This window comes from Scylla paramamosain, unplaced genomic scaffold (assembly GCF_035594125.1).
Source record: "Scylla paramamosain isolate STU-SP2022 unplaced genomic scaffold, ASM3559412v1 Contig25, whole genome shotgun sequence".
Taxonomy (NCBI): Eukaryota; Metazoa; Arthropoda; class Malacostraca; order Decapoda; family Portunidae; genus Scylla; species Scylla paramamosain.
In genome coordinates, this window is record NW_026973690.1 from 262,501 (window position 1) to 275,000 (window position 12,500).

Here is a 12,500-nt window from a genome sequence, read left to right on the forward strand (position 1 = left end):
TTATTGCTCTAGTTACCAGTATCAGTTATTAATTATGTTTATTAATGCTATAGTTGCTATTATTTATGTTACTAATATTGTAATTGGTATTTTTATTGTTGTTGTTGTTGTTGTTGTTGTTGTTAGTATTATTGTTATCACTATCCTTGTTGTTACTGTTATTATCATCATTATTTTATTATTATTTAAGTTAGTGTGAGACACTTGTATTAGTGTTTACCTTCTCTGTAGCGGCGAGGTACTGTCGCTGTACAATACAATTCATTATGTTGTTGTACATTATAATTTGTTTGCACTCCTGCCCTCTGCTCTACTGTACAATACACCGTCAGAGAGCCTCGGCTCACGTGACTGTGTATTGTATGTACACCTTGAAATACTTTGCATTGTGCTCACCAATACAGGTTTGCTTACCTGCTTATTTACTTAACTACTTACTTACTGACTAACTTACTTACTTGCACACACACACACACACACACACACACACACACACACACACACACACACTCACACACACACAGTCAAGTCTTGCCTCGTGTTGTCTTGTCAAATGGTTTGGCCACAACACACGTGCCATGCCGTGTGCCACAGTGTCTCTTACTCCCATCCACCTCTTTGTCTTGTCCCCACATCCCGGTGCTCACGCCGGCCACTTCAAGGCTCAACTCCCTCCCTCCCGCACTGAGCCTTGCAGGCCACGTCTCTCCTGCCCTGCTCCTCACTCGGGAAATTTCTTTGCAGGCTGCTGGCGAGAGGAACTGTCATCCCAAGCCCTCCACCATGGCCGCCGCTCCGAAAGTTTGCGTCCGTCGCATTAAGCTTATCTGTCTCATGGAGAACGCAGGCAAGGACGTCTTGACCTTCGTGTTGAAGCGCGGCGCGCTGAACGCCCCCGCCACGCCGTCGGGCAAGTCCCTCACTGACTATCTTGACAACCTCCCTCAAGGCTCGACAGCCAACTATGGGAGAATGAGTAACAAACAAAAAAAAGCAGCAGTGAACCACACCGATCGCCGCCAAGCACAACGCTTCCCTTTATGGGACAATTTTGATGTGACTTTGCTCTGCAAAGCAATAAAGCTGACGTGCGAAGGCCTGGCGAGAGATGGCGATCCCGAATGGCGGAACCAGAACACCCTGGAGGGATTGGTAACGAAAATCAAGGATGAGAGGAATGAACTCTTTCATGAAGTGAAATCTTTCAGCGAGGCAGAGTACCAGCACAAAGTCAACGAGTTAGAACACCTCTTTATCCGAGTCCTCGCCGCAGCCAAGACCAAATACTGCATTCCTGACGCAGAGGTGACACCCGTGCAGGACAACGCCCGGCAGGTCACTGATACCTTCAGAAAAACAGGAATGGAGAAAGAAATTTTAAAAGATTATTTCAGTATCATGCACCAAGAATTTCTGAAAGACAGTCAGACCCACCTCAAAACATTCTATGATCGAGTGCAAACCTTTGATCCTCTGTCCTTCCTTACCGACTCACCAAAACACCACCATCACATCCAGGACATTTTCTGCAAGATGTCCCTCGTGGAAGGAAGAGGACACCTCCAACAGAGGCGAGACATCGACACTTGCGACGTGCTGACGGTGACGCGCCGCGCGGGACAGAATCCACAGCCGTCCACATCCTCATCGGCCACGCCGCCCACGCACGGCGCCAAGCCACAGCTCATCCTGATCAGGGGCGTGGCAGGAAGCGGCAAAACGACCCTGCTCACCTTCCTTGTCTCAGAGTGGCTTCAGGAGCCCGGCGCCTGCACCATCAAACACCTGGACGAGTACGACATCGTGGTGCGTGTCTTGTGCCGCGATGATGAAGGCCCATCTCTCCAGAACTTCCTCAAAGTGATCCTCCCAAACCATTTTGCTGTGATGGACGAACACCTCATCCCCCTCCTACAACAAAGCAAAGTTCTCTTCCTGATTGACGGCCTGGACGAACTGTCGCCAGGCACTCCATCACACAGCCTTGTGAAGGACATCATCAATATCTCGAAATACTCGCCAGGCTTCACACTTGTCTGCACATCGCGGCCAGAAACCATACAAGACTTCTTGGCCAAATTACCTGATGGTTATGAGGTGTGGGACATGGAGATGAAAAGTGTTAGCCATGAACAAAGAATTCATTTTATCATGAAGCATTACAACAGCTTCCCAGACAAGGGGGACAAAGACCCTGAGAGGCTTGAGTACCTCATGAAACACATTGGCTGGAAGGATTACCTGGGCCTGCCATTAAATTTATTGTTCGTGGCAACACTTTTCTACATCGATCAAGACAAGATCAAAATCACCACCACCCAGACCAGCCTGTACGTCACCATAAGAGATTGGTGCATAGAAAAACTGCAGGCCAGACTCACAGATCATCCACGAGACACAAAGACCCGCGAGGTCCTCATCTCTATGGTTCTACAAGATATATACGACATGTCATTGCAAGGTCTTCTACAAGACCGACTCACTCTGTCAAAACAGGAAGAGCAGAAGCTGATTTGTTGCTGCCTTGGAAAAGGATTACCCAGCAAGGAAGTCATCCCAGCGTTTTTCAATCTTCAAGACACCAGTGACAGGCTGGGGCATCATCAGAAGTACGCAGCCCCACACAAGAGCCTACAGGAATTCTACGGTGCATCAGCAATCGTCCACAAGCTGGTGGAGGACTCACACTCAGCAAACATACGACGCATGCTTCACGACCCGCCGCGCCAACAGCTCCGGAACTTGAGGAACCTGCTCCAGTACGTGGCATGTCTCTTCTGCCACCCACAAACACCACGTCGAGTTTCAGACATACGACGCATGCTTCACGACCCGCCGCCAGAACAGCTCCGGAACTTAAGGAACCTGCTGCTGCACGTGGCAGGTCTCCTCTGCCATCCTAACACACCACTTTGTGCTGCAGCCATACATGTAAGTTGACTATTCATCCTCTTTTCCTCATATTTGATCCTTCCATAGCTGTCTCAGGGGAGCCTGCACCACTGTCAACCTCAATTTTGATCCTTACTAGTCATTAGCAAAAAAAGTACAAGAAATTATTATAGTGATTACACGCGCAGGAGGTGAAGGTGGTGGTGAAGCTGGTGGTGGTGGTGGTGGTGGTAGTGGTGGTGAAGGTGGTGGTGGTGGTGCCACGTGGTGGTAGTGGCATCTGTAGTAATCAAAGTAACTCTACACACACAGGAGGAGGTTGTGAAGTGATTATGGTGAAGGTAGTGGTGATGGTGGTGGTGGTGGTATTAATCATAATAACTCAACACATACAGGAGGTGGTGGTGGTGGTGGTGGTGGTGGTAGTGGTGATGGTGGTGGTGGTTGTGGTGGTGGTGGTGGTATTAATGTCATAATAACTCAACACATACAGGAGGTGGTGGTGGTGGTGGTGATGGTGGTGGTGGTTGTGGTGGTGGTGGTATTAATCATAATAATCAACACATACAGGAGGTGGTGGTGGTGGTGGTAGTGGTGGTGGTGGTGGTGGTGGTGGTGGTGGTGGTACTAATGCTAGTAACTCTACATACACAGGAGGTGGTGGACCTGCTGGCGGAGACTGGTGTGGAAGACTGTGGTGATTGGCTGTCCATGCTGGAGGACACTGAAGTGAACAGGACTGCCTTGGATTGTGTTGTCAGACACATTACAAGTGATGAGAGTGAGGAGATAACAATAACAGACAGCACCATCACCAGTGCCAGGGCCCTCCTCCCCCTCATCCCCTCCAAGGAGGTACAGATAGAGCTAAGCAGGAAGGAATCAGACGTGCAGGGGCTCATCTTTGAACACCACAAATACACTGAGCTGTCCCTGCACCACCAATACAGGCATCCAGACCAAGCCACTCTCTGTGACTCCTTGTTGCGTGCCATGCCCAGGTGGGTCTGTCTGTGTGTGTGTGTGTGTTTGTTTGTTTGTTTGTTTGTTTGTTTAGTTAGTACACACACACACACACACACACACACACACACACACACACACACACACACACACACACACACACACACACACACACACCGTTATCATTATCATAGTCATTCTTTTCACAAGTATTATCATAATTACTACAATTAACATTGTCATGACCATCACTGCCACCATCACAACAGTCATCAATGCATTATTGTTGTCACCATCAACAAAACTGAAGTAAAGCCTAACCATTCATTAACAACTACAACTGTGTTCAAATAACCAACCCTCTGGAATGTTTGTTACCTTTGACTGTAGCACAGAATGTGACCGTGACTGTCAGGACGGTGAAGATGATGATAGTGATGACGATAGTAATGATGATGGTGTTGGTGGTGGTGGTGGTGGTGGTGGCGGTGAATATGATGGTGGGGGTGATGGCAATAGTGAACATGATGGTGACGGTGATGGTGGTGGAGATGATTAGGCTTAGGATAACATGCACTCAGAATGAGGTAAATCTGCATGCAAACATGCACCAGAAAAAGGTAAAATAAGCACTGAAACAACCACTCATTTCCTAACAAAGGTATGATTAATAATAATAATAGGCTAATACTTTTAGCTTAGTGGAATTGATAATAACATGAGTTTTCTGCAGTGATTTACCACAAAGACTTACTTTTTTGTAAAAGTCGTGGCTGACATGAAAAGAAAAGAGGCAGACAAGTTTTTGGTGTACAAAGTAGCAATACACCTCCTTACACCGCATTAACCGAGTGTAGGACTGCCGCTTATCAAGTGTGTAGCCTGATCCTGTTCAAAACATGTCTTTCAATTACTCATTATGACACTTACAAGAAATTATAATTGAAAATACTACGAGTATTACATATAGAATACTCTTCATAAACACCTAACAACTCAGAAATATGCCGCACTAGGGAAAAAAAGTTACAAATATGCACTTCTGTTTAAATGTGGTCAAAACATGCATTTGCTTGTGTACACATGCAAGGGTATAACTGTCCTAAGGCTGGTGATGATGGTGAACGTGTTAGTGATGGTGATGGTGATGGTGGTGCTGAGGGTGACGGTGGTGGTGGTGACGGTGCTGGTGGTGGTGGTGGTGGTGGTGGTGGTGGTGATGATGATAAAGGTGGTGATGGAGACGATGACAAGGCAAAGAGTAAGAGGAAGCGGGAGGAGGAGAAAGAGGGAGGAAGAGGAGGAGGAGGAGGAGGAGGAGGAGGAACAAAGAAAGAATACAAAGGAAGACCAAACAGCAACAGACCATGAGGTCCTTACTGGGCTGTTTGGGTAACTATTCTACTCTATTAGTGAGAGAAACAGGATAGCACTGGAGGAGGAGGAGGAGGAGGAGGAGGGTGAAAGTGAAAGAGAAGCAGAGGTGGACAAGGATGAAGATTAAGAAGAAAAGGAGGAGGAGGAGGAGGAGGAGGAGGAGGAGGAGGAGGAGGAGATGAAACCTGCAAATTAAATAGTAGTGAAGATGATGTTACTACTACTACTATTACTACTATTGGTATTAATAATAATAATAATAATAATAATAATAATAATAATAATAATAAAATAAATAATAATAATAATAATAATAATAATAATAATAATAATAATAATAATAATAATAATAATAACAAGCAGGATCTGTGAAACTTTCATGGCAACTTTCACCGTTTTGGCAACGCTGCCTTGATTCCTCCCTCCCTCCCTCCCTCCCTCCCTCCCTCCCCCGGTCACTCCTCACTCCCTCCCCCACACGGGCTCTCAACCTTCCACTGTCATACATACATACATACATACATGCACACATATACAAGAAATCGAAGGAGGAAGCGCATGAAAAAAAAAGAAAGAAAAGAAAAACAAAGATAGAGACCAATAATAGAATGACAGTGGTAATGACAGTGGTGGTGACAATGGTGGTGATATTGATGATCGTGGTGATGACACTGGTGACAGAGGTGATAACAGCTGTGGTGACAGTGGTGGTGACAGTAGTGGTGACAGCAGTGATGACAGTGGTGATGACAGTGGTGATGAAAGTGGTGGTGAGATTGGCAGTAATAGTGGTGATGACAATGGTTGTGAAAGTGGTGGGGATAGTGGTGGTGATATTGGTGGTGACACTTGTGGTGATAGTGGTGGTGACAATGGTGATGACAGTGGTGGTGACGAAGGTAGTGACAGTGGAAATGACAGTGGTGGTGACATTGGTGGTGAAATTAGTGGTGACACTGGAGGAGGAGGAGGAGGAGCACGAGAAGGAGGAGGAGGAGTAAGAAGAAGAGTAGAAGAAGAGGAGGAGGAAGAGGAGGAGGAGGAGGAGGAAGAAGAGGAGGAAGAAAAAAAGGAGGAGGAGGAGGAGGAGGAGGAGGAGCAGAAAAAAGAAGAGGAGGAGGAAAAAGAGGGGGAAGAAGTAGTACTAGAACAACAAGAACAAGAATAAAAGTAAGAAGAAGAAGAAGAAGAAGAAGAAGAAGAAGAAGAAGAAGAAGAAGAAGAAGAAGAAAAAGAAAAAGAAAAAGAAAAAGAAAAAGGAGAAGGAGAAGGAGAAGGAGAAGGAGAAGGAGAAGAAGAAGAAGAAGAAGAAGAGGAGGAAGGGGGATGGAAGGAAGAGAAAGAGAAGGAGCAGGAAAAGGAAGAGGAAGAGAAGGAGGAGGGGAGGAAGAGGAGGAAGAGGAGGAGGAGGAGAAGAAGGAGGAGGAGGAATACAAAGGAATACAAAGGAAAGCCAAACAGCAACAGACCTTTTGGTCCTTGCAAGGCTGTTTGGTAACTACTTCTAACTAGCTACAGTGAAGAGAGACAGGACAGCATAGCAGAAGGCTCCTCCCCACCCACCACTCCCTCCAGCTTGCGCTGGCATGGAAATAGTTGGGAAAAGTACCATGCAGTATGGAAAAACTGACATGGAAATTTTCATAGGAAAGGATGAAAGGAAGTTCTACTATTCACCCTACGGTGAACTCTATACGCCTATCTGAAAGTTAATACAAGTTATATTAAAACTGTTGAATAAGAGTTTAAATAGTGAATTTAGTAATTATTCGGACAAGAAGAGAGCTTGTTGGGGATTTGCTTTTAAATATTTGTCTATTTTATTTTTGAATGATTCAATAGTATTGCTGTTTACAATTTCGGCAGGAAGTTTATTCCATATATTTACTATACGATTAAAGAAGAAATGTTTGGCCTCGTGGGATTTAAAACGTTTGGGTATAATCTTGAATCCATTATTTCTTGTTAGGTTAGAATGATCAATGGTAAAATAATTATGTGCATCAATGTTACTATATCCTTTGAAAATTTTGAACACTTCAATTAGGTCTCCTCTTATCCTGCGCTTTGTTAAACTAAATAGGTTTAGTTCTTCCAGTCGTTCCTCATACGGCTTATTGCGCAATCTTGGAATCATCTTTGTGACTCTGCGCTGTATCTTTTCTAGTTTTTCAATGTCTTTTTTGTAGTATGGTGACCAGAACTGTACACAGTATTCTAGATGAGGGCGCACCAGTGAGTTATATAAGGCAAGTATAACCTTTTCTGATTTAAATTCAAAGGTTCTTCCAATGAACCCTACTAATTTATTCGCCGTCTTTACTGTTTCTGTGCAGTGTTGACTCGGCTTTAGGTCGTTTGACACAACGACACCAAGATCTTTTTTCTTTATCAGCACTTGACAGTGGCATGTTATTCATTACATATCTCGCCTGAACATTGTTGCTTCCGATATGTAGAATTTTGCACTTTTCTATATTGAATCTCATCTGCCATTTTTCTGCCCAGCTTGTTAGTTTATTGAGGTCACACTGCAGTTCCTGCCATTGTGACACAGACGTAACTCTACTTGTTATTTTGGTGTCGTCTGCAAATTTACTTATTTTGCAGTTTATCCCTTCATCAATATCATTTATGTACATTATGAAGAGTACTGGTCCTAATACAGAGCCTTGAGGAACGCCGCTATTTACCTTATGCCACTCTGACTCTTTTCCATTTATTACAACACGCTGTTTTCTGTCAGAGAGCCAGTCTCTCAGCCATTTCAGGGTGTTTCCGGCAATGCCGTGAGCTTTTACTTTACTGATGAGTCTCTTATGGGGAACAGTGTCGAAAGCTTTCTGGAAATCAAGGTAGATAATATCAACAGCTTTTGTCTCGTCATACGAGTTAAATACTTCATAAAAGAAGTCTAGTAAGTTTGTTAAGCAGGAGCGCTTGGTTCTGAAACCGTGTTGCGAATCCTTTATGATTTTATTTTCTTCTAAATATTTAACAATTTTATCTCTAATTATTGTTTCCATCAGCTTACACACTACTGAAGTGAGACTGATCGGCCTGTAATTGGCTGGGAGAGATTTATTTCCTTTTTTAAAGATTGGCGTGACATTTGCTAGTTTCCATTCGTGGGGAACTTTACCCGCTAGCAAAGTTTTATTGAATAAAATTGTAAGCGGTTTCACGAGCTCATTTCTTGCTTCTTTAAGAAGCCTGGGTGATATCTTGTCTGGCCCGGGTGTTTTGTTTACGTTCATGCTCTTTGTGACTGAGAGGATTTCATTTTCTGTGATGGTGAAGTCTGGCAGCGTGGTGCCTCGTGACTGAGGCGTGGGGGTCGGCAGACTGCCCTGAACATCCTCAGTCGTGAAGACGGTTGAGAAGTACTCGTTCAGGGTATTCGCCATGTCTGTTTCGATTGTTATTTGTTTACCATTTTCTGTTATTAATGGACCAATCGTTGATGTTACGACCCTTTTTGCTTTTACATAACTGTAAAATTCTTTTGGGTTCGTTTTACATGAGTTCGTGATCTGAGCTTCGACAGATTTTTTGCTGCATTTGATCAGCTTTTTAGTTTTTCTACGTAATCTGTCATGCTCTAGTTTATCATCATTATTTTGTGTTAGTATGTATTTGTGGTACGCATTTTTCTTAGCCAGAAGGCAGCATCTAATTTCATTGTTCCACCATTTCGGTTTGGTGTTTTTTACCTTCCGTCTGTTTCGTTGCGGTACACACAAAAACGTAGTTTCATTTAACTTTTTAGCAAAGACTTCCCATGCGTTGTTTATGTCTGGTGTTTCCAGCAGTTCATTCCAGTCTATGGATGCAAGCTGCATGCGAAGTCTCTCAAAGTTAGCACGCCGATAGTCTGGCACTTTTTCTTTACTTTTGCTTACTTTAGCTTTGTCAAAATTTATGGTGAAAAGTAAGCTACGATGATCGCTGGAACTCAGTTCTGGTCCAATTTTTAGGTCTTTTACTGACTCTTCACCAGTTGTTAAAACAATATCTAGGATATTGTTACCTCTCGTCGGATGCATGACGTGCTGGTGGAGGGAGCTTTCAAGGATACTCCCGTAGAGATGCTGGCCTGCGTGAGCCGTCAGTGGTTCACCCCACCTCGTGACTGGAAGATTAAAGTCCCCCATAATTATGCAATTATTAACGCAGCAAATGTCCGCGATAAGGTCATAAAGTTTTTCGTCTGTAGCGGGTGACTGGGCTGGAGGGCGATAGACGAGACCTAATGTTATTTTACGAGATTTATTTTCTAACTGGATGAAAGTGACGTCTATATTAGCAATGGTTGGGATCGGGAGTAAACGAGGATGAAGATTACTTTTTACGTAAAACATAACACCGCCTCCCGCACGGTGAGTTCTCTCGCAGCTAAAAATGGTGTAGCCAGGGAGTGAGTACTCAGCTAGGTAATCCCTGCTTGATGAATTTATCCACGTTTCCGTGACGCCTATGATGTCGTAGTTTTCAAGATAAATAAGAGCTTGCAGCTCATTTAATTTATTCCGTAAACTACGGGCATTGAAGTAACAAGCTCTGATCTTGTCTGAACCTGTGGATGAAATATTTACGTTAGTGCTTACGATGCTGGTCCTGTTGCTGACGCCCGCGCGTTTTTTGATTTGTGGAGACAAACTTTTTCATGGATTAGTCTGCCCATCCTGGCTGCTCCCACAGAGTTCAGATGAAGGCCGTCTCTCTGAAAGAGTCTGTGTTCATTATAAAAATCATTCCACATGTTAAGATACTCCACGTTTTCCTGTTGGCAGAGAGTCTTTAATCTGTTATTTATACTGAACGCAATGTTGTAGAACCTTGCGTTCGCGTTGATCCTCGGGAGAATGCCTGAAATTATAATATTATTTGATTTAGTCTTGTACTTGCGAATCATTTCCTTGTATTTCGCCATCAGTTCTTCTGATCGGGACCGCTGGACGTCATTTGTGCCTGCGTGGATAACATAAAGGGTGTTAGTTGTGGCGTCCTTGGTCGTGTCCTCGATGGCAGCAGTGATGTCCCCTAGGGAGGCTCCAGGAAGGCAGTACCTCCTCCTGCGAGACGGGACTCTTCCACAAAATTCCACCAGCTGTCCTCGGACGATCGAATCCCCCACAAGCCTGGTCTCTTCCGGTTCATCTATCTGTTTAGTCAGGATAGAAAAACGGTTATATGTCGTGGTGGGGAGGTGAATCCGGCGCGTGAATTGTCTTGATCCATTCCTGACCGGGGTGAAGGCTGCGTCCTGTGAGGGGGAGGGATCAGGTGAGGTGACAGGCGAGGCAGGAGAGGCTTGCGGGGGGGCGGAGCGTCGCTGCGTGGCAGGGGTCAGCAGCTGTTGTCTCGTGTCCGTGCCCGCGCCCACGCCCACGTTTGCTGTGATGAATTCCTGTAGAGAGTCAAAACTGTTTTTTAATTCGGTATACCTTCTGTTTCCTTCTGCCACTGCTTCTTCAAGGTGTGATCGCGTGTCACACAGTCTGCAAACAGGCCTTGAGAAGTAGTCACTGAAGTACTGCTTAGCGAACCTCCCGCTGCAATCTCTGCAAGATTTCAAATCAGAAGGCATTTTTAATGTAGTAGTATAGAATGTGAAGGCTACGACAGTTGGAGATGTGGAAATTTAAAAGTAATTAAGGGATTAGCGGTCAAGGGTCGGTCAAGGGGCGCTGGGTACTAATCCGGTCTCTGGGGAGGCGATGGTGCGCAGGTGGGGCCAGACAACTCCCAGGGGAATTTCAGCTGTGGAGTCTCACAAGTTTCCTGTAATAAAATTGTCACAATACAAGGGAGAACAGACAATTTTCTCACAATAGGACAATTTAAAGATAGAGAAAGAAAGTACCCAAGCTACAAGCACAAAGACAATAAAAGTACTACTAGAAACAGACGAACAGGTGAAAACAGGAGACCTAGTACTGATATCTAACAAATGTATCACTGTGTTTGCGCAAGAAGTGTTGTGTAATTTGTATGGAGTCTGAGCTGTACAGGAAAACAGAACAGAACAGAACAGAAACAGGTAAAACAAAATAAACTTAGCGACTGGTTTAACGATATGGGCTGCTGGTCCTGCGTAGGTCAGGTCACAACACGTCTGCTCGACACAAGCGGAAGGGCACGACTGAGGAGGAGGAGGAGGAGGAGGAGGAGGAGGAGGAGGAGGAGGAGGAGGAAAAAGAAGAGGAGAAGGAGGAGGAGAATAAAAAGAGGAAGGGGAGAGAGAGGAAGAAGAGGAAGAGGAAGTGGAGGAGAAGGAGGAGGAGGAGGAGGAGGAGGAGGAGGAGGAGGAGGAGGAGGAGGAGGAGGAGGAGGAGAAAGAAAAGGAAGAGAGGAGAAGGAAGAGAGGATAAGTAGAAGAAGAAGAGGAAGAGAAGAGGAGTAAGAAGACAAAGAAGAACGCGAAAAAGAGGAAGAAGAGGAGAAAGAAGATGAAAAAGAAAAGGAAGAGGAGGAGGAGGAGGAGGGGGAGGAGGAGGAAAGGATGACTAAGAAGATGAGGAAGAAGCGGTGAAAGAGCATGAGGAGAAAGACTAAAAGGAAAAGGAGGAGGACGAAGAAGAGGAAAAAAAAAAAAACAAGAGGAGGGAGAGGAGGAAAAGGTAGTTGAGAAGGAGGAGGACGAGGAGGAAGAGGAAGAAAAAGTAGGAAGAGGAAGAAGACGAAGATGAAAAGGTGAAAGAAGAAGAAAACTTGAAGGAGGAGTAGCAGAAAGAGGAGGAGGAGGAGAAAGAGGAGGAGGAGAAGGAGGAGGAGGAGGAGGAGGAGGAGGAGGAGGAGGAGGAGGAGGAGGAGGAGGAGGAAGAAGAAGAAGAGGAGGAGGAGGTGAAAAAAGGGGAAGGGAAGGAATAAGAGGATGAATATAAAGAACTGTAAGAGTAGGAAAAAAAAGAAGGAGAATGAGGAGGAGGAGGAGGAGGAGGAGGAGGAGGAGGAGGAGGAGGAGGAGGAGGAGGAGGAGGAGGAGGAGGAGGAGGAAGAAGAAGAGGAAGATAAAAGAGAAAGAAGAAGAAAAAAAGGAAGAAGAGAAATAGGAGGACAAGGAGGAGGTCTAAGAGAAAGACGAGAAAAGGAGGACGTAAAGAAGGATGAGAAGGAGAATGAGGAAAAAGACGAGGAGGAGGAAGAATAGGAAGAGAGAGAAGAGGAAGAAGAGAACGAGGAGGAGAAGGAGAAGGTAGGAGAAGGAAGAAGAAAAAGGAAGAGGGAAAAGAGGAGGAAGAGAACGAGGAGGAGGAGGAGAAGGA

At 45.0% G+C, this 12,500-nt stretch overlaps 2 protein-coding genes across 26 annotated transcripts in view; one reads left to right on the forward strand and one right to left on the reverse strand.

Moving 5' to 3' along the window:
• LOC135097580 (uncharacterized) overlaps positions 1–12,500 on the reverse strand; it is a 62,262-nt gene that overhangs the window by 35,484 nt on the left and 14,278 nt on the right. The window contains exon 3 of one of the 25 annotated variants that reach the window (XR_010265832.1): positions 9,840–9,955. The exons of the other annotated variants lie outside the window; for them this stretch is intronic. The gene's annotated coding sequence lies outside the window, so the exon portion shown is untranslated. The remainder of the gene's footprint in view (positions 1–9,839; positions 9,956–12,500) is intronic. 25 annotated transcript variants of the gene reach the window in all.
• LOC135097579 (uncharacterized) overlaps positions 162–12,500 on the forward strand; it is a 13,234-nt gene continuing 895 nt past the window's right edge. Inside the window, exons 1-2 of the mRNA XM_063999499.1 lie at positions 162–2,931; positions 3,547–3,747. Coding sequence (XP_063855569.1) covers positions 784–2,931; positions 3,547–3,747 — 2,349 coding nt within the window. The 5' untranslated portion in view covers positions 162–783. The remainder of the gene's footprint in view (positions 2,932–3,546; positions 3,748–12,500) is intronic.